General features: G+C 50.1%; 1 protein-coding gene across 2 annotated transcripts in view; it reads right to left on the bottom strand.

Moving 5' to 3' along the window:
- Positions 1-11,566: 11,566 nt before the first annotated feature.
- Positions 11,567-21,253, bottom strand: part of SMARCC1 (SWI/SNF related, matrix associated, actin dependent regulator of chromatin subfamily c member 1) — a 164,456-nt gene continuing 154,769 nt past the window's right edge. For both annotated transcript variants that reach the window (XM_026652045.2, XM_026652046.2), the window contains 2 exons: positions 15,389-15,565; positions 11,567-13,695 (listed from right to left, as the gene is read on the bottom strand). In XM_026652045.2, coding sequence (XP_026507830.1) covers positions 13,607-13,695; positions 15,389-15,565 — 266 coding nt within the window. In that variant the 3' untranslated portion in view covers positions 11,567-13,606. The remainder of the gene's footprint in view (positions 13,696-15,388; positions 15,566-21,253) is intronic.

The following is a 21,253-nucleotide window of genomic DNA, read 5'->3' as shown; positions in this document are numbered from 1 at the left end:
GCTCTGCCCCGTGCAGTGCGTAGCTGTGTGTATCTCTGTGCACACACGTGCTCTGCCCCAGGCAGTGCGTAGCTGTGTCTCTGCGTGCACAGGCACACGCTCTGCCCCGTGCAGTGCGTAGCTGTGTGTGTTGCATGAACCCTGAAAGCGGGTGAGGAAGAGCCTTTTCCCTGGAAGTGGGGCAGTCCCTCGGTCTCCCCCCGCAGGGCCCGCGCCGCCCTGCTGAGCACGCTCAGCTGAGGGCTGATGAGTATTGAGTCTGGTTTCACTGACCTGTTGTTGCAATTGCCTCCTTCCTCCAGGGGCGAATTGAGCAGTGCGCAGCAGGGGGTACGGCCCGGCTGATGGGATCTCTGCAGTCACCCACCCGTCGGCTGCACGCGGGGTCACAGCTGGCTCCAGCATGGGACACTCCTCCTCCCAGCAGAGCTCGAAGGCAGTGCTGGTGCCAATCCTGCCCAGCCCCGCTCCCTGGTTGGTGTCGGTGCTAAGGGTAAGGGCTGTGTGTGAGTCTGCACAGCTGGGGGCTAAGGGAGAGACCATCACCCAGATGGTGCCTGGCCCTCCCCCAAGGGGGCTGTGTGCTTGCAGGGGCTGGGGTGGATGCCCCATGACCCCGCTGTGCTTGCTCTTGCTGGATTGAACCCCCATCTCTCCGGCCTGCTGGGCCGAGCACTTTGGGCCCAATCCAGAGGGGATGGAAGTAAACTCCAACACGCCTCCTTCCCCCCACTTGCCAACACAGGGCGTAGCCATACCCAGGAGCTGTGGGACACTGACACAGGCTGGGGGGCACTTACATGGACACCCCACTGTTAGTAGCTTTCCCTGCCGCGCGCCTCTCTCCTGGCCCCTCCTCTCTTAAGAACACAAGAATTGCCACACTGGCTCAGATCAATGGTCCATTAGCCCAGTATCCTGTCTTCTGACAGTGGCCAACGCCAGGTGCTTCAGAGGGAACGAACAGAACAGGGCAATCATTGAGTGATCCATCCCGTCATCCACTGCCAGTTTCTGGCAGTCAGAGGCTAGGGACTCCCAGAGCATGGGGTTGCATCCCTGCCCATCCTGGCTAATAGCCATTGATGGACCTACCCTCATTGCAGCAGCATGGGCTCCCAGGCCCACCTGATCCCCTGGGCTGAGCTCAGGTGGCTGGGCGGAGTATCTGCCAGAGACAATGTTCACACTGCCATTTTTAGCACACTACCTTGGGCCCTGCTGGCACGCATCTGACTGCCCAGGTTGGGCGACTCACTCCCCGCTGCAGTGCAGACAGGTCCTAAGTGACTCACCGAAAGTTAAGGGAGAAAGAGAACCCAGGAGTCCTGACTCATAGTCCACTGCGCTAACCAGACAAGATGCGAGTTCAGGAGCCTGCGAGTCCCGCTGCAAGAGTTCCCGGCACAGGGCCTCTCGCGCGCTCATTGCTAGCAGCTGTATGCGTTTGCACCGCACCTAGCACAGTGCGGCCCTGATCCCCGACGGTGGCCTCTAGGCATTACTGGACTAGAAATACAAATCAATAGACACTCTAGTCCTGGAGCCAGTGCAGGATCTTTCTCTACAGTATCTGCTCCACTGTTCATTTTAAATATTCAAAGGGATGGAGCTTCCACCACTTCCCTTGGAGACCAAGAGACTTCCACATGTGCATGTTTTTTTCTTTGTTTCATTTCATTCCATTAGAAGCAACTTATCACATATCACTTATCATGTGGAAGGACTTCTATAAAGCAACCACTTCACCTACCACTGAAATGCAGCCACCTCTGGGCTGGAACAAGGCCTGTTTCACAGGGCACAGGAAACACTGCACAGCAGTTTGCGAGGTGTGAAAGAATAGTGCGCCCACTTGGAACTGCAGGGGGACGTTCAAAAGGTGGAAGGCAATTTCCTCAGTTGGCATTTGGACAGGGCACTGCACTGTCCCATCGTGTCCAGAAGAGGATGCCTCCAGCCACCCAGGTTCCCTGAACACCAAACTGGGGCATTGGCTCAGTACTCACTCAGGAGGGGGAGCAGGGCCCAGCTACTGACTTACCAGCATTGCTCCCCTGGGGTCACCCTAAACTCCAGTCCTCTCCTTGCTCTGTGTTTGCACTGCCACTACCCGGATACTGACTCGGCCTCCTAACCACGGGTTCAGAAAGCTTGTCAGCTCCCCTATAAACGCCCCTTGCATGCGTCCACCTCTCCCCGATTGGAGCGGCGGTGATGGAGTGGAGAGGGAAGTTACCCAGCTACAGAACAAGCGTGGCATGGCCGGCTGCAGGGCAAGCTCCCCGCCCCCGCCCCCGCCCCCGCCTTCACCTTGCCCAGGTGGGATCCTTTCAAGGGATGAGTTTGGTTTCTGCAGCCTTTCAGTCCTTGACCTGTGGCCACGACCAAGGGGCCCAGTTAGCGCCAGTTGTGATGGTGGTTTCCTGCGGGGGACAGCTGGGCACTGGCAGCCAGGCTGAGACCCATCACGCTCATTTCACATGGGCCAGCACAGAGTCACAGAGCCCCTTTCGGTCTGCACCAAGCTGGGCTGGGTTTGAGCCCAGCTCCTGGAGGTGGGAAGCACCAGCTCCCATTGCCAACCCCTTGAAAGCCGCCGTCCCTCCCTTCTGCTTGGATAGTGTTGTTTTCCTGAGCGCAGTGAGGACTGAGACCCTACGTTTTTGATCCATGCCAGGCACGGGCAGCCTTGGTGCCCCATGTTGCACTGGTGCATTTCCCACGGGGTAGCGGAGAATTCAAGGGTGTTGGGGTTAATCTGACGGGAACGGAACCCTAGAGGTGCAGGACACTGGGCCCCCAAAAGCCATCTCCTGGGGATACCTTCAGCCCCATGCTCACCCCAGTTCTAGCTCGACAGAGGCACTGAGCCAGCCCCATTCCTCCGAGAGCCCCGTGGCCATGAACAAGGACACGTCACCCCCGCTGGGGCTCTGAACTCCCCCAGGGGGCTCCTGTCACACAGCACTCGCTGCAAACAAGCCCGGCTCTGTCTGCTTTGATGCCGGTTTTCACAAGGAGATTGAATGGGCTGCACCTGCTTAACATTCCCGGCGCTTCCGCCTCGGCGGGATGAATGCGCTCCCAGACTCCCGGGCACGTCTCGGAGCCGTTTCCAAGGGGACCAACCGAGAGGCAGCTCGGCCAGGCCTCAGGCTTGCTGCCGTGCCTGGGGGTGGGTAGAGAGGCTGGAGCGCCACAGCCGCTGGCTGCCTGGGAAAGGATCATGGCACGATTCAGTGCAGAGCCCACTTTCAGCCCACCCCGTACTGCCCTCACCATCGCTGTGACACGCAGCCACTCCCGCTCTCCATCTTGGAGGCGTCTGGTCATACAATGGGGGGAGGGGGGGTGAGCCTTGCCTTCCCTTCCCCCCCCCTTTGGAGATTGTAAGATCTTTGGGGCTGGGTCAGACTCGCAGTCCGGCTAATCCAGTGTCTTCGTCCAAGAGCAGCCAGTGTCAGCTGCTCCAGAGGAAGGTGGGCAGAGGTGGGATTCTCCTCTCACTACGCGGCTGTGCAGCACCATGAGTCCTGGATCCCAGCACGACCACAATATAGGGAATAAACACTGCCGTGGGGACGCTGCAGGACAGGAGCGAGGGGCCACGGAGGAGCCATGCAGCGAACGCTCACCCACAGGACAGCGCCACGCACCTGCCTCTCCCACAAGGCCCACGAGCTAGGCTTGCCACCTTTCTAATTGCTGGTAACTGGACCCCCAAGGCCCCACCCCCTGCTCTGCCTCTTCCCCCCCCCCCACCCCAAGACCATGCCTTGGTCACTCGCTCCTCTCTCCCCGCACCCGGTCGCTCGCTGGATCGTCTCAAGGAACCTGGCTGCAATGGGATGCGGCCCCGGCTGAGCAGGGGTTGCTGCGGGTTAATGGCCCAGCGCCGCCTCCTGCCCCACGGTATCTGGGCTTTTGGGTCAGGTGCCATTTAGGGTTGACGGGTGCCTGGTTTTCAACCGGAACGTCCGGTTGAAAAGGGGACCTGGCAACCCTACATCCCAACCGGACATAGAAGCCTGAACCCGGCCAGGTGGCAACCCTACACAAGCCGCCAGCCAAGAACGTTCATTGGTGTCTCTTTCCCTCCCTTGTTTTTAGGGTCTGGATAAAAATACCCTGAGACCCAAAGTAGCACAACAGGTGCCATCTGGCAGGGCAGCTCTTTGGGGTATGGCCCGGGAGTCCCCTGCAGCCTGTTCTGAAGCACCCGCTGAGCTTTGAGTCGTGCTGAAATATAACAGCACTCAGCGGTTCCCACGCTCATTGTTAGTGCGATTAATGCTGTGTATTACAGTAGCGCCTCTGTTACAGTTGGGGCCCTGGGGTGTTAGGGGCTGTACGGACAGACAGTGAGAGAGGGTCCCAGACCCAGAAGCGCACAGATTGAGAAGCAGGAACATAGGCTCTTGGGAACTTTCACTGCAAAAACAGGTGCCGAGCGAGGTCAGGCGCCTGCAGCGTTTGGCAGCCGCCCTGCGGGAGCTTTGGGAATGCCAGCAGTGCCTATACATAGGCGCTAGGCCCTTAAACAGCCTGGGGAGCCTAGCCCAAAGACCCGGCAGCTGCACTTCAAGACACGGGTCAGCAGGGGGAGAGCAAGGAACCAGTGGGATGAACCGTGGTCACCACTCACCAGTGGCCTAACCGTGGTTCAAAGTCCTTTGCTACCCGCCGTCACTACCACACTGGGAGGGTGGGAAGCGCGGCCTCCGGTCAGAGGTGGGGACCCTAAGGCTGAGTCAGTACCAGGATCAGAACTCAGGGCTTCCCAGGTACATACCCTGTGCTCCCACCACTCCCTCCCATCATCCAGCCTGCCCACGGGGGCTCCAGCAGAACCCGGCTCGCTGCAGAGCGACGAGACAGCGTGTGATCCAGACAGCCCCACTTCCAGGCGAGGTCCCGGGGGAACCAGGCGACGAGTCCAGAGCGGAGTCTCTTCTATTATTAACGAGCACGTTTAACGATCGCCGCCTGCATGAAACAACATCCCAGGCGCCCTGGATCCCAAACCAGCAGCATCAGCCTCTAACCCGCTCTGAGCTTTTCCCACAAAGCACCTCCCCTCACTCTTTGCCCAGTGGGCCTGTTGAGGTGTAGCGGGGGCGAGGGGGAGAAATCCCATCTTTTCCAGCGTCTGATGCATTGACTCATCTCCATTCCTCTATCCCAGGGATCTCAGACTCTGTCTCTTCCCAGCTCCCTGGTTTCTCCTGGGGAGCCCCCACCCATCCTGTGTCTTCCCCTCCCCCACCCTACTGCCTCTTGCAGAGCCGCTGGGGAGCCTTGATCCCACACTCCTTCCTACCTATGGGTTTATATTAGTGCCCATCCCCACAGCATGAGACCTTGCCTCTTCTTAAAGGGACAGAGCGCCAAAGAGTCTCCCACCTCCACTCCCAGCTCGACTCCAACAAGAGCCCTCAGTCAAAGGAGGGGAGGGGTTGGCCACATCCTAGCTCCTTCCTCTAGCTGTAGCAGCCGTGTTGTCCACTCTCACCCCCCCACCATCCATCCCTGGTGGCTGCCTCCTCTCGGAGGGCCTGTCGTCACCATAGGGACATGGGCCAGGTGGGCTCCATCCCCACCCCCAGCCCTTTGCTTTCCCCCATGCCCCCCACTGACCTAGCCCTGAGCCCAGCCCTGGGACGGCCCAGGGGCAGCAAATGGAAATGGGGGTGGCGTGGCTGGCTCCAGCCGGGTGGCGCGGTAAGGGGTTGGATAGAGGGCAGGAGAGTTTGGGGTGGTGGCCAGGGGGCGGGGGTGTGGATAGGGGTCAGGGCGGTCAGAGGGCGGGGAATGGGGGCGTTGAATGGGGGCAGGGGTCCGGTGGGAGCAGTCAGGAAGGAGAGGGGGGGTTGGATGGGGTTCCAGGGGCGGTCAGGGGACAGGGAACAGCAGGGGTTGGATGGGGCAGGAGTCTGGGGGCCTGTCAGGGGGTGAGAAAAGCAGGGGAGGTCGGATAGGGGGCAGGGGCTGGGCCACGCCTGGCTGTTTGGGGAGGCACAGCCTCCCCTAACCGGCCCTCCATACAATTTCGGAAACCCGATGTGTCCCTCAGGCCAAAAAGTTTGCCCGCCCCTGCTCTAGCCTATTTCCTATTAGATACCGGCAGGGTCCACAAGATGGCAGTCTGCCACCCAGAGTCCCTGAGCCTGCTGGAGGTGTCCCTACCCGCCTAGCTCAGTAAATCCAACTCTTGACTGTCGGCCCCACTGGGCTCCCCCCCCCCATGACTCATTTCCCGAGGAATCTGCCATATTCACAGCTCTCCAGAAGCTCGGCGAATTTCCGGCCGCGCTGAGATAGTAACTGCTCTTCCTCCGGTACCTTCCACTGTAGCTGCACCCTACCTAGAGTTCTCTGCTGGTAGAAGCAGCCCACTTTGGGTTTGCTTGAACAGAATGCAAATAAAGCAATTGATCCTACGTACACGTTTCCCTACATTGCTGAAAACCAAACCACAGTATCAGGCTAGTGCCTAACCACCCGCACAGTGAAGCTGATTAAACCAACGTACATTGGAGTGAGCAGTCTGGTTTCTTTGGCCAAGATGAGCAAAATGCAGAGAGTGAGCCACCACCACCATCAGAGGGAATTCGATTAACATTTTCAGTGTTATTAAGATGAGGTGTCATCAAATAATGCTTACATTTCATCAGTGCCTTTTATAATATAATATATGGAGATATACATATCTCATAGAACTGGAAGGGACCTGAAAGGTCATTGAGTCCAGCCCCCTGCCTTCACTAGCAGGACCAAGTACTGATTTTGCCCCAGATCCCTAAGTGGCCCCCTCAAGGATTGAACTCACAACCCTGGGTTTAGCAGGCCAATGTTCAAACCACTGAGCTATCCCTCCCCCTTTTCTGGCCAAGGATACACTTTAGAGATGCGATTGTGCACACAAATCCCTTTGCTGCTGAAACGCAGCCACGTCTAAGGTGGAACATGGCAGATGTTTAACAGCTCAGGGCAAGGAGTGAATAGAATCTGTATCCAATTGAAACTGCAGGGAACGCTTAGGTAGGCAGAATGTAATGTAAAGCCCTGGCTGGGATAATTGACTGGGGATTGGTCCTGCTTTGAGCAGGGGGTTGGACTAGATGACCTCCTGAGGTCTCTTTCAACCCTGATATTCTATGATGGTATCTGGCCCGCAGACTGGTAAAAGCCCGTAACTCATACAAAAACTGTCACAGAACCTTTAATGACTTCAAGTGGCCAGGACCTTGGCTTTATGTTTCATCCAAATGATGGCACCTCCAGCTGTGCAATGCTATCGAGTACCATATGCTGGGGTACTGGTTGCACAGTCAGACAGAAGAGTGCCCCCTCGTGAGTCACTCGCTGCTCACATACACCAGTGGATGTGCAGTCCCAGGGCTGAACAATTCAGCCTGGATGCATTGGGACCGTTACAAAAATATGTCCCTAAAGTGGTGGCGGCGGCTAAGAGAAAAGATCAATAGATTCATGGGAAGCAAAAACACGAAGTGTAAAACATGCTTTAGATGTTTTACTCACACCTTTTGCTCTAAAAAGCGTCTTTCATTTAAGGATTTCCAAGCACTTAATGCCATTCTAAAGCCAGCACAAGCTCCTCAACCTGCTTCCCATGCTGTGATGAAGCAGGAATTTTTTGTACTAGATTTATGATGCCTATGCATGCCTCAGTTTCCTTCTACACTGGGCCTGGCTATTGGGGGGCACAGTGGGGGAGAAGGATTAAGTCTGCTCTCAGGGAAGAACAAGAGACATAGGTGGGCATGTGTCACCTAGCTGTCTGGGCCATTAATGAACAGGCTGAAAAAACTGACCCAAAGCAACAGAGGAGCCCCCTGGCAAGACAAAGATGCCCCAACACCTGAAAAATCCAGACCTAACAGCAGGTAACCCTGGCAGGCGGGACATGTGAACTGGGCTGGAGAACAAAGAGGAAACGATGTCAGGTGACGAGAATAGCTGTCCTTTGGGTGGGGACGGGGGTTTAAGAGCTCTCATCCGGGGGAGGGCAAAGGGACATGAGAGGGAGCCAGAAATGAAGTCCATCACAGCTTGGTTAGCTCATCCTGGCACTGGTTTGACTAGGATGGACTAGGGTTAATTTCTGCCTCTCTTTGCTAACCTAAAGACTTTCAGATTCGGTAGCCAGGTGCTTAATAAATGGTTTCCTTGTTTGGAAAGGCTGCCTGTGTTGCTGCAAGTATTCCCTGAGCACGTTGCGCCCTGAAGGAAGACAGTACAAGCCTCCCGCAAGACTCTGGCTGGGCTGGATTCGCTGCAGTGAACCATGGAGAGAGAAAGAGGGAGAGGGATCACTGGGGGTGAAGGCCCAGTCTTGGAATCTTGTAAGCCATGTGCCAGCCCCTTGGACCTGTGGTTGTCTTTGGGGCCTAGCACATTAATGGGGTCACTCCCAATAGACTGGTTACAGGCTGGGGCATAGACCACATCCTGTGACTCCATGACACGAGACACTTGTGCCATTCTATAAACTGGCAGGCTGAGAGTACACCAAGGTCTCCTGACTCCTAGCCTTGGCCTGCAACTCCAAGACCATCCTTCCTCACTACAGACACGAGTTGGAGCATGATTCTTTACCATCATTCTTACAAAGATGGGCAAGGCCAACCTTATAATAGTGTTATATATTCTAGTTCTTACACAGCACTTTTCATCCCTGGATCTCAAAGTGCTGTACAAAGAGGGTCGGTATCATCATCCCCATTTTACAGATGGGAAACTGAGGTAGAGGAATGAAATGACTTGCCCAAGGTCACCCAGCAGGTCAGTGGCAGAGATGGGCATAGAACCCAGGTCTCCTGAATGACAGCACAGTGCTCGATCCACTAGGCAATTCCACTTTCCATGGCAATACAGTAGTGTCCTGAGTGTTCGATCTGGTGCAATGCACAGCATAGGCATGGACACACCTGGCTCGTCTATCCTGACCAGGGGAACAGGGCTAGAATCCTGCTAGGGACAAAGGTGATTCAGGAACGCAGCAGTTAGCACAATTTTGTCACTAGCACACATAAGGCCCTAGTGTCCAGTGCACACTGCCTCCATTTTGAGAGGAACCACAGGAGCTTTGCAAAAATCAGCAACTCAATTATCTAAACATTTCCCAGGAGAGAGGCTGAAGTGACCTCTCAGTGAATGGATTGCCCAGGCGACAGGGAGATCCCCTATTCAACATCCCGCTGGCAGCGAGGATTCACAGCCTTTGAAAAGGCTCCCTGAACTGTGACCCCTAGGGGTCTCCCTGAAAGGGAAATTTCTATGCATGCTGCACACACAGCTGGGAGGGAGACGGCACAGACAATGAATGACACTGTTCCTAGAAAGCCGGGCAGGGACTGGATTTGGAATAGCCAAGCCATTCACAACTCACTCTGAATCCCAGATCAGAGAGAATGCCCCCGGATCTCCATTTTGCTCAACAGTGCGTTGTTTGTAGTGCAGTAATGTGATATTTAAATTCAAGGGTATTTATTAGTCCACTGGATGAGCTTTGATGCCCCGCATCTTAGGGTTGCTCCAACTTAGAAGGGAGAGGAGCCCACGTTACACTTGTCACAAACCTAAATCAGCAGCAGGGAGTTTAAAGGAACTGAGTATCCAGCACTGCTAATGCCCCACCAACCTCTTTTGAAGCAGTTTCCAATGGGCAGGGATTGGGGGAAGGAAGGACGAACCTCAGTATTCCAGTAAAACAGCTTTATAAGCAAACTTCACTCATCTATTGCTCAACCCCTAAAAGCAGGACAGCAGAGAAACCGCTGTGGCAAGTTAAGAACACAGGACTTGCTTAGGGTGATCAGATGTCCCGATTTTATAGGGACAGTCCCGATTTTCGGGGCTTTTTCTTATACACCTCTATCCCAATACAACGTGACCCGATATAACACGAATTCGGATCTAACGCGGTAAAGCAGCGCTCCGGGGGTGTGGGGCTGCGCACTCCGGTGGATCAAAGCAAGTTCGATATAACGCGGTTTCACCTATAACATAGTAAGATTTTTTTGGCTCCTGAGGACAGCGTTATATCGGGGTAGAGGTGTATATGCACTCATTACCCCCCACCTCCTGCCCCGATTTTTCACACTTGCTATCTGGTCATCCTAGACTTGCCAGACTAGATCAGAGCAGTGGGCCCATCTAGTTCAGTATCCAGTCCCTGACCAGTACCAGATGCTTCAGGGGAAGGTGGAAAATACCCATGATGGTGGAACCTGCCAGTAGGGGAAGTTTCTTCCCAACTCCTTTAAGCACTGAATTGGTTTCTATCACAACTATGGAGATTCTCATTTAGCCTAATGAGCTCTTGGTCTCAATGACTTCTTGTGGCAGTGAGTTCCACAGGCTAATTGTGCTTTGTGTAAAAGGTTTTATAGCTATTTTAAATGAGGTGCCTTTCAGTTTAATGGTTTTTGTTTTACAAGGTGGTAAATAGGAGTCAATTTATGGTCTCTGTACCAACCATTATTGTGTACATCTCATGTCCTCCCTTATGTCTTCACTCTAAGCATTCCCAGTCAGTTCAATCTCTCTCTTGCATTCGAATCCCCTTCCATTTTACAAGCTGTAACAGATTAGAAGTGGCAAGCTCCGAAGTATCACAAAAGGATATAAACATGGTGGTACCATCAGCATCAGAGGTCTGATCCTGTGACGGCTCCCACTGACTTTAGCAGAGTTTGGATGAGGCCACGCTTCTCTTTAACCAATCTTCCTACGTATTTTACTGCACTCCATCATTGTAGTAACTGAGCATCTTTTCACTTCTATAGCACCTTCTATCACAGGATTTCCAAGTGCCTGGCGCACTGGGGATGCTATATAATAACAAAGTACATTAAGACTCAGGATAACAGTGAGGCAGGTATGAGCCTTATTTTCCAGAAAAAGAAACTAGTTAAGTGACTTGACTCAGGTCCCTGAGTTCTCTTCCTAACGTGGCAAAGTAAGGAGGAGAAACCATATATGATCCCCAGTCCTACAACTTAACCACAAGATGATCCTTCTTGGCAACCATAAAACTCTGTAAGGAGGGACAAAATTGGTACATTAAAGTGAAACAGTTCAAAGAGAAGGAAATGACCTTCAGATCCACCCTGGAATTGGAAGAAGGGTGACTTGGCCAAGTTCACATAGTAGGTCAGTGAAAGAGCTGGGAACAGAACTTGGAAATCCGGCCTATCAGACCCAGGCTTGCTCTGTCTAATCTATCATGGTGTGTGGCTTGATTTCACCACTTCCATTAAATGTTGATTATCTGACGCCTGGGTATGTAAAATACTCATTAATACACAGAAATAAATCAGTTGCATTGGAAAGGGTCCTCCCTCTTATTTGAATTACTTTGATGTCCCCCCATCTCAACTGGGTAACAAGCTTAGACTTGTATATACTTAGCTGTAGCCAATGCATTATCTGAAAACAATTTGATACCCAATTAAAATGGGTTTCAGCAGATCCACATCTCAGAATATTGCGCAAGAGAATTTACTTCAACTCCCCACAGATTTGCAAAACAGTTTTGTACAAAAAACATGTTTTTTTATTTCACAAAATTGGGTGGCTGTGTTGCAGGAATAAAACCGGCCCTATACAGAGGATCAGATGAAAAAGTCGCCACGTGTATTTATACAGAAACACAACAGCGTTAAGAATTCAGGTACTTTGTAGGATCATCACTAATACAGTAAAAAATAGTCTCCATCTGGATCCTTTAAATTTGAAATTGATCACACTAAAAACAACCTGAGGTTATTCTAAACTGGACTATGGCCTGAACCAGAATTCCATGCTCGCTCCAAAGACCCTGGAGGGAAAGGTAACACGTGGAATGGATTTCTTTTATGAAAGGTGGGGGGAGGGGAGGCCCTTGACCGTTCTTTGCTAGGCACTGCAGATTCTTAGAGCTTGACAATGGGAAAGTGTTATTCCTATACATTGGAAGTAACAAGGCCAAGTACAATTGTATGAGCATGGAGTTGATGTGCAGACAGCCCAAAAATGGTTACTTCACATATGTACGCAAATTCTCAGGGTCTGGAAAGTTCAACTATTAACATTTCGAGGCATCAAGCACTTGAGTGCTCTTCAAGGCAAATCTGTATTTGTTTTACTTTATGAAATAGCTCTGTGGGTTTCAGATCCTCTACCCCCCACTAGTGAAACAGCTGTGGTCAAGCTTTAAAACAAACAGCCCATCTTACACTCCTGATTACGGAGATCCGCCCCTGAATGATCCAAAGCGCATAGGTGAGGACGCTTGTCAGAAAGCTCGCTCTGGAAGGAGAGGAGGAGAGGGTCTGAATCACACAGAGGATGTGAACCATGCAGTCACTAATGATGAGGGCAAGGAACAGCATTTGGCAGTACAAACTCAGTCCATATTAGTGGCATTGTGTTGGCCTTCTCAATCGCCCCGAATCATGGAGCGTGCTCGGAGTCAACTGCCAAACCTGTTCCCCCTCTGCCCTACAAAGAATGGAATGATAAAGCTCAGCAAGTGGAGGGTGAAGTGTGAACAGAGGAGCGAGTGTTCTCCCACCTCCAATCCCAGTCCAGAAAGAAAAAGTACCACGTTCGCTGAATTCTGCCCACCCCGGCTGTCTGCAAGAGGTAGTTCTGGCGTTCACACCCCCAGCCATCCCAACCCAATCCCATACACTAGCACTTCATTGCTATCTACTATTTTTTTTTTTTTTATTTTCTATTTTAAAAGAAAAAAGTATATGCTCCAAAAAGAGAGGGACTAAAATTTGTTTTATTCCTCAGTTGGCTACTGTACCGAACTACCCAGAAGGAAGAGGATTCAACTACAAACTTCCCCTCCTTCCAATTAAACACAAAATAAAATATAAACTGGAGCAATAAAGCTCAGACAGAGTGGTTTGATTCTAACTGATTCACTCCTGGCTCTATTCACATCGGATCAATATTTTCTTTAATAAGTTAGCAAGGCAGCCTTGGGGCTCAGCTATTGCCCTTAATGATTATCTACCTGTAATGAATACGGTCAGAATTAACGAAGCTTCCGCTCCAAGGCAGTGGAAGGAGAACTCCTCCCTCGCTCTCCCTTATGTGCTCAAGCCACTGGTTTGCTCGATTTCCTCTTGATGCCTTGCACGTTACACAGTAGATTACACCTCAGAGACTATGGATGGAAACACCACCTACTACATCCTAATATTCAGTTATGCCTCCAACCCAAAAGCCCCTCCCTGTCTCTAAAGAGAATCCAAAGATTAAGCAGCAGAAGCAGCAAGATAAAGGAAAACCAGCGCAGAGCACTCATTCCATAGGGTAAACAGACAAATGTGTGAAGGACGTCCTGCCAGCAATAGGAAGGTAAGAGGACTACTGCTCAATGTGTTCAGCGTAAGTGCTCCCCAAAGGAGTACAGCCAAATAATGCCAGACTGTAAAGTCGGTGAGAGGGGAAGAGGGGCAGGCAGGCTGACAGGAGACCAACCCCCCTGAAAGGAACAGAAGGAAACTGAGGAAATCCATTTTTGGTCGCCACTATCTTGGTTCTAGGGATCAGATCTAGAAGTTGGTTGTTGCTGGATGAGCTAGGGAGCTGTTGAGGCCGGTGCTGCTCCCGCTGTAGGTGGAGTCACCCCATCAGCTGGTGGCGGCGGCGGCTGCGATGGAGGGGGATCTGCAAATACAGTGGAGAGAAGCATGTGAGCACCAGAACCAGTTAATCAAGAGGTTTAAATTATGCATAAGAAGCTGAGCTATTTCCTTACACAATCCATCTATGTACAGCAATGACACATGGCTTCCAAAGGGAAACGGAGGAGGGCCTAGAACTGGAATTATTTCACACTGGTCTGGGCACTGCGGTGAACTGCACTGGCTCCTGGAAATGGCCATGACCCTCTAGGGCGTTTTCATCTCCACATTCTATGATTAACACTTTGAATTTGTGCTGTGCTTTTCATCCTCAAAGCACAGTACAAACTCACATTCCTCTAGCGAGGTAGGGAAGGGCTATCCCTACTTTGTACAGAGTGGGTGACTGAGGCAGACAGGTTTAGCAGCTTGCTGAGATTATGTAGGGAGTTAATGTCAGACCTGGGTTTAGCACTTCACTGTTCCCATCTCTCAGTCCTGTGCTCAAGAGCATTAGATCAAGTCTCTTGTCTGTTTAAAACAGATGTAACAATACACTTTACAAGCAGACCTCTACACATACAGATTCAACAAGTATATATAGGTGCCAACACAGGCAGACATCTGAAGATGTGGCACAGTGGGGAGGGAAGAATGAGGGTAGGTACAAAGGCCGGGTTTCAGGCACAGTGATCAGAGCACAGGGAAACAGATGCTAATGGAATAAGACGGGGTTGTTCAGGAGAGGGAGAAAGTCAGGAATCAAGGCGAGGAAGAAGAGAATGGGGAAGTCAATTCAGCAGAGAGAGGACACTGTCAATGGCGGAGTTCCAGTAATATGGGAGAAGGAAAACAAAGAAAAGAAACAGCATAAGAAGGGGAAAAGAGACAAATCTAGGCAAAAGTAGCACTAGAACGAGACACTTCTGTTTACAGCAGTTACCATTAAAGAGTCAGCATTTCCCTCACACCCCTATCTGAGACAGCAGCATTTGATCCATATCTTTGCTAACAGGTAATGGCAATAGTTCAGGTACCACCGTATAGTGACTGCTCATAAAGGGTTGACATTTTAGGAGCACTGCACAGGTATCATCGTAACTTCTGTGTCTCTTGCAGCTGTTTAAGTAACCTCCATTCAAAGTCTAAAGGCTTTTGGCTTTTGGGCTCTTTGGCTGGCGCAAGACAGTGTACCATCAACCAACCAAGCCATCTTGATTTACACCAGTGGAGGATCTGGCCCATATGTCTTTAGTTTCTTTCTAACCAGCTTCCTCTTATTTTAAATCTTCCCCTTTTCTGAAGATGAAATTCACAGTGCTAGTTTTTGGTACGATGCTACTGCACTTAATTATACTGTGGTCACTACTAATTAGTGATTTAGTCACAGTTATGTCTTGAACCCACGCCTGTGTGTTATTTTGGATTAAGCTGTGACTGGTTTTCATGGTGACCACAATGCCTCACAACCTTGACAAGTTAATCACAAAGGGGCAGTAACACATGCTATGGTGCTCTGAGAGAGAGAGAGAGAGAGAGAGAGAGAGAGAGAGAGAGAGACTTTTAAATCTTCCAACACCCCTTTGACAGAGATTTTTGGCTGCTAAAAACACAGATCTGATGGTTCCCACAGCACTCACAAAAAGGGTTTAAACTACAATCACTTTTCCAGTAATAATGAGACAAGCAATGGAATAGGTACATTCAGACAGAGCTAATTCTGAAAACTCACTTACACATGCCATTTGGAGCTGCTAGGGGAACACGAGGTCCAATTATGTTTCCTGACATTGGTGGCATGCCAGATGGGGGAGGGCCACCGCTGGCTGGGTGGATGTTGGCTGACACAGATGGCATCATCCGGCCTGGCATGGCCTGCCCAGGTATCATTGAACCTGGCCCTGGCATCTGTCCTGCAGGGACATTAAAGAGAGATTGCAATGAAACTCAGTTAAAATACAGAAGTGAACAGAAGAGGAAAAATGTGGCCTAATTGTTCTCTAAGCAGGAAGAGAAAGAACTCGTGTGTGCTCAGATTCAACTCTCTGCTTCCACTCCAAATGCCATCTGCGATCATCCCAAAGGACAAGCTTCCCACCACTGAATAACACACTCCTTTCAGGAGGAACTGCCAAGAGATCTTGATGTCGCTAAAACCTTATAACACAACAGGCAACTGGAGGAGGAGTTTATTCACAGTTGCCTCTAGAACAGGATGGAATCTGGGTAAAGACGTGATTTTTAGCGGCCTTCGTGAAGATGCACTACCAACTGCACAGGGAGAACGAGGCTTCAAAATAGCAAAGCGCTCAGTAAAAAGGGCAGGGACAAGGACTAGTGGATTAACTGAATAGCAGAGCTGCAGTCACGCAGCTATAAATGATACCGGAAATACCTGCACAATGTAAAACACATTTTGATTTCAGTACAAGGAAGGTTTTTTAGAAACACCTCTGAGTGCAGCCCTCCTTCGCGGGTTAAGTTTCAGGAGCATCAAGAAAAACTTAGAATTTTCAATGTCAAAACACCTACAACTCACTGACTGGATTTTAAAACCCCAGTTGAAGAGAGAGGCGTCCATAATCCATGACATTTACTTCTGCAGGATTGAGTGAACGCACATTTTGTAGCTGCAGTACTTTAGTTAGGGAAGCAGCCACTAGCCATGGATTGTAGCTATTTACAAATGTAAGTAAGGATTATTTTAAAAGATCCCTTCCATCCCAGACCCCCAGGTAATTATGTAAAATACACTGTCTGATTATAGAATCTCTTAAACATAGCCCCACACCCACCTTCTTAAACAACCGAGCACATATATAAAACAGCATTAAGACCATGATGGAATTTAAAAGCTAGGGAAATTCTCAGGTCTGTATTTAGGACTGAAAGTCAGTAACTAGGTACAAAGATACACACGACTGTAATGCCTGCTGAAGTTCAGTTACTGGATGAGATGCTTAAATGAACTAACAGTTTTATTAGGATCTATTACTCATTTAGCATCCTTCAAACTTTAGTCTTAAGAAATTTATAATGTAATATGGAATGATAAAGAAATTCAGCACCACGGACAGCATCACTGTAGCTTTTCAGGCAACTGGACCCATTTGCAAGTCTAATAGCCCAGAGGCGCCAACTCCAAATAAATTACACACACTCTCACCTACAGTATTGTTTGGGCTGTTCTGAACCTGGCCAATGGGGGGCAGGAGGGGGAGGGGCGCCAGAAAAATGGGAGCCCCTGCACCCTGACACCGCTCCCTGGCAGGAGCGCCAGGCAGGCGGAGTGGGGCAAGCCCCTATGCCCCAACCCTGCTCCCCGACAGGTACGCTGGGCAACATGCATTGGTTGATTTCATTTGAGGGAGCTTCCTGCCAATCATATACTTGCCACTCTTCCTGAGCAGGTTGGGCCGATGGTATCTGCATGGACTGGAACACAGGCATTCTTGAAGACAACAGCACTGGGGGAGGTTTGGTGCCAGGACAACTTTCTACATGGTGCAGGTGCCTCCAATACCAGCAGGTTGTCAGTGTTAATACCAGAGCAGCCGATAGTGAAGTGCTGGGTTTGAACGTAGGGCCATGTGAGTAACTGAAGAGGGCTCTGCAGAACGTCTTTCCATGCCAACGGAGTCTTAGATGAAGGAAGCCAACTGGGCTTTCTGGAACAGCAGAATTTGCACAGGCGGTTCCAAGGAGAACTCGAGTTCCTCTAGAAGGTTCCTGATTGAAACTGGTGGTGAATACTGCTGCACAGAGTCAAGCAGCAAAGGCATAGACAACAGATTTGACTGGAGTCCCCAAATGAGAGTGGAAATACTCAACAGAGGTGGTCCACAGACACCAGGGATGGATCTACAAAACTCAGCCACGAAGTCTCCAGCTAAGGAGAGGTGTGTGTGGAAGCCGATGTCAGGAAACATGGGTCACTGGTCGAGAATGACAATGATGCCACTTTTTCTCCTTTGACTCCCTCCACAAGTAGGAATGCTTTCTCTTCTTGGGCCATGGAGCAGGGGTCACGCAGAGATCTGGAAGCGTGCATTTCGCTTACAGCGTTCACTGGCATTGATTCTAATGGCACCAAAGGTGTCTTTGGTGCAGACAGTAGAACCAATATCACTGTGGTATCAGTGCAGATTGTGAAGCTGGTGCCAGATTGTGGTGCCAGATGGGAAGCTCAGACACTGTAGGTATTGGGCTCAAGGAGGCGGACCTTCAGCCCAACATTAAAGGAGGCAGAAGTGCTTAGGTGTGTTTCAGGTCACATGACAGAAGACCTCAAACCTCTTGCAGGAGTATCAGGACAGCCCGGTTGGAGGCTCATTGAAGCCAAATACATTTGCAGTCTGTCCTTCCTTGCCCAAGGAGTATAAGCATGGTGGATTGTTCACTGGGAAACTACATGCATTTCTCCCAGGGACATAAGGCACCGAATGTGTGCATTTGTCTCAGGAAAGATGGCTGAACAGGTTACGTATCCTTTGACCCCTTACATGGTTCAGGACCAGACATGGTCTCAGGGTAACTGGAGGCCAACGGTCACAAATAACCTATTTTAAGAAAGAAGGCTAACTAGCTTTGCATACAGGAGAGGTAGATCCATTAGCTTGTGGCAATGGAACTAAGGTGGATGGGGAGTGTGCTTCCTTATCTCAAGCCAATTACATCATCTTTGGGTGAGAGTGCTCCTAACACCACCCCAGCACACCCAGCTTTCCTACACACTTTCCACAGCTCAGCGCCAGAGGTGCTGAAGCCCATTAGTGGGAATGCACAGAAGTCCTTGAAGAAAAGAGGATTAAGTTAACGTAATACCGTAATGACCAACTGCTCTAATAACCCTTCAACTCAATAAAAGCCTGTAACTGTCCAATCATATGCCAATTTCCCTCATAACTGCAGCAAACAGATTTAAAAAAAAACGTAAGTTTTTTTTTTTGGGGGGGGGGGGGGGAGAGGGGGAGGAGACATTTACACAAAGAGGAGAGAAATGTCTAAATCTATCCATGCACACATTGAGCACAACCTCTGGTCAGTGGCCTGTAATGCAAGTCTGTGACATTTCCATTATCACAAATGAAAGAGCAGCAGCAGCCGACCAGAAAAGCGGTCTGGATTTGAGAATCCTCTCCTCCCCCTTCAGCTCCCCATCAGCAAAATAGTTTCCACTCTGGTGACTGTGAACAGGTGTACGTGGAAGACCATCGCAATGAATCCTTGCTTCTCCAGTCAAGGATCTAAAGAGCAAACTGGAGGTGGAAGATTTCCTGAAGACACTTGCCACAGGATTCACTGAAGCTTCCCAAACCCCAGTACACATGCGGTGCGGTCCTTCATAGGTATGCACTGTGTGGGCAAGTACAATGCACACCATTTACAGCTGCAGTTATCTGGAATCAGATTCCCCTCAAACAAGTTCAGCCAGAAGTTTCCTAGCTTGGCTTGTTCCCTTCCCCTTGTAGCAAGCAGACAGCAAGAGCAACGAAGAGAGTTACCCCAGTCAGATAACAGAGGATTTAAGCCGGCATACACGTCTGTTTTGGTCCAGGTCGCTCTCAGAGGTGAAGAACAGGCAACAAGGGCACAGTAGGCAATGCGAGAGAAAGCTATAACCAGCCTGGGGCTGAGGTTTAAAGTCATGGTAACCCAGTAGCATTAGAAGTAAATCAAAATGTTTAGGATCAGTACAGGTCCTAGGTGGTGGCAGGGGGCTCCAGAATGAGAACACCCCCCATTCTTTCACCATGAAGAACCTACCTGCTGTTCCAGATCCTCTCTATACAAACACCAAAAGCTGAAGAGTGCGGATTAACCCCCTCGGCAATTCCTTCTGCTAGGGGTCATTGTGTGTTAGTGTTCAGCCTCTGGGAAATTTCAACTTGTGGCTTCGAACAGATGAATATGGCAGGAAGATGGGAAGCAACTGCCTCTTAATTCCTTTTGCAAGGCAGTCTATGGGCATCACAGCCAAATTGAACAGCACAGAAGAGCACCATTGTACTTTCTCCCTATCCCTCAGCTAGTAACTGTCACATGTGAAAATGCAGATCAGCCTTGCAGCAAAGCCAATTTGAAAACATGAGGGCACAAGATAAGCTGAGGTCAGTTGGTCAGCACCATGAGTCAGGATTTTCCCCAGAACTGCAGGAGATGTGAGAGCTTATCTGGCTGGTATCAAGCTATTAAAATTCTGAGGCGAATCAGAGTAATATAGAATTTAGACAAGAAAAATCCTATTCTATTTAGCAATCTAGACAGGAGCACAGGCCATTAACCTGAACCACCCAAGGAAGTAAACTTCTAACCATATTTCCTTCAAAGCATTCTGCAGCCAAATTTACACTCCTCTCTTCCATTTGGAAGACAGGATTAGAATTCAAAATGATCTGGACAAACTGGAGCAATGGTCTGAAGTAAAGAGGATGAAATTCAATAAGGACAAATGCAAAGTACTACATTTAGGAAGGAACAATCAATTGCACAAATACAAAATGGGAAATGACTGCCTAGGAAGGAGTACTGCAGAAAAGGATCTGGGGGTTAGAGTGGATCACAAATTAAATATGAGCCAACAATGTAATACTGTTGCAAAAAAACCCAACATCGTTCTGGGATGCATTAGCAGGAATGTTGTAAGCAAGACATGAGAAGTAATTCATCTACTCTACTTAGTACTGATAAGGCCTCAGTTGGAGTATTGTCCAGTTCTGGGCACCACACTTCAAGAAAGATGTGGACAAACTGGAGAAAGTCCAGAGGAGAGCAACAAGAATGACTAAAGGTCTAGAAAACATGACCTCTGAGGAAAGATTGAAAACATTGGATTTGTTTAGTCTAAAGAGAAGAGAAGACTAAGGGGGGGACATGATAACAGCCTTCAAGTATGTAAAAGATTGTTATAAAGAGGAAGGTGATAAATTATTCTCTTTAACAAGTGAAGACAGGCCAAGAAGTAATAAGGCTTAAATTGCAGCAAGGGAGATTTAGGTTAGACCAGGGGTCGGCAACCTTTCAGAAGTGGTGTGCTGAGTCTTCGTTTATTCACTCTAATTTAAGGTTTCGTGTGCCAGTAATACATTTTAACGTTTTTAGAAGGTCTCTTTCTATAAGTCTATAATATATAACTAAACTATTGTTGTATGTAAAGTAAATAAGGTTTTTAAAAATGTTTAAGAAGCTTCATTTAAAATTAAATTAAAATGCAGAGGGCCCGGACTGGTGGCCAGGACCAGGGCAGTGAGAGTGCCACTGAAAATCAGCTCGCGTGCTGCCTTCGGCACACGTGCCATAGGTTGCCTACCCCTGGGTTAGACACAGGGCCGGTGCTACCATTAAGGCGAACTAGGCGGTTGCCTAGGGCGCCAAGATTTGGGGGCGCCAAAAAGCGGTGCCCTCAATTTTTTTTTACAGCGTTCCTCCCCGAGCACGCGGTCGCCGCTCCACTTCTCCCGCCTCCCAGGCTTGCGGCACCAATCAGCTGTTTGGCGCCACAATCCTGGGAGGGGAGGAGAATTAGAGCGGGGGCGGCATGCTCGGGGAGGCGGCGGAGCAGAGGTGAGCTGGGGTGGGGAGCTGCCGCACGGCTCCCCGGG

Source organism: Terrapene carolina, unplaced genomic scaffold (genome assembly GCF_002925995.2).
Source record: "Terrapene carolina triunguis isolate 2854851 unplaced genomic scaffold, T_m_triunguis-2.0 Scaffold111, whole genome shotgun sequence".
NCBI lineage: Eukaryota > Metazoa > Chordata > Testudines > Emydidae > Terrapene > Terrapene triunguis.
Note: the sequence above shows the minus strand (reverse complement) of the source record. Positions and strands in the feature narration are given on the sequence as shown.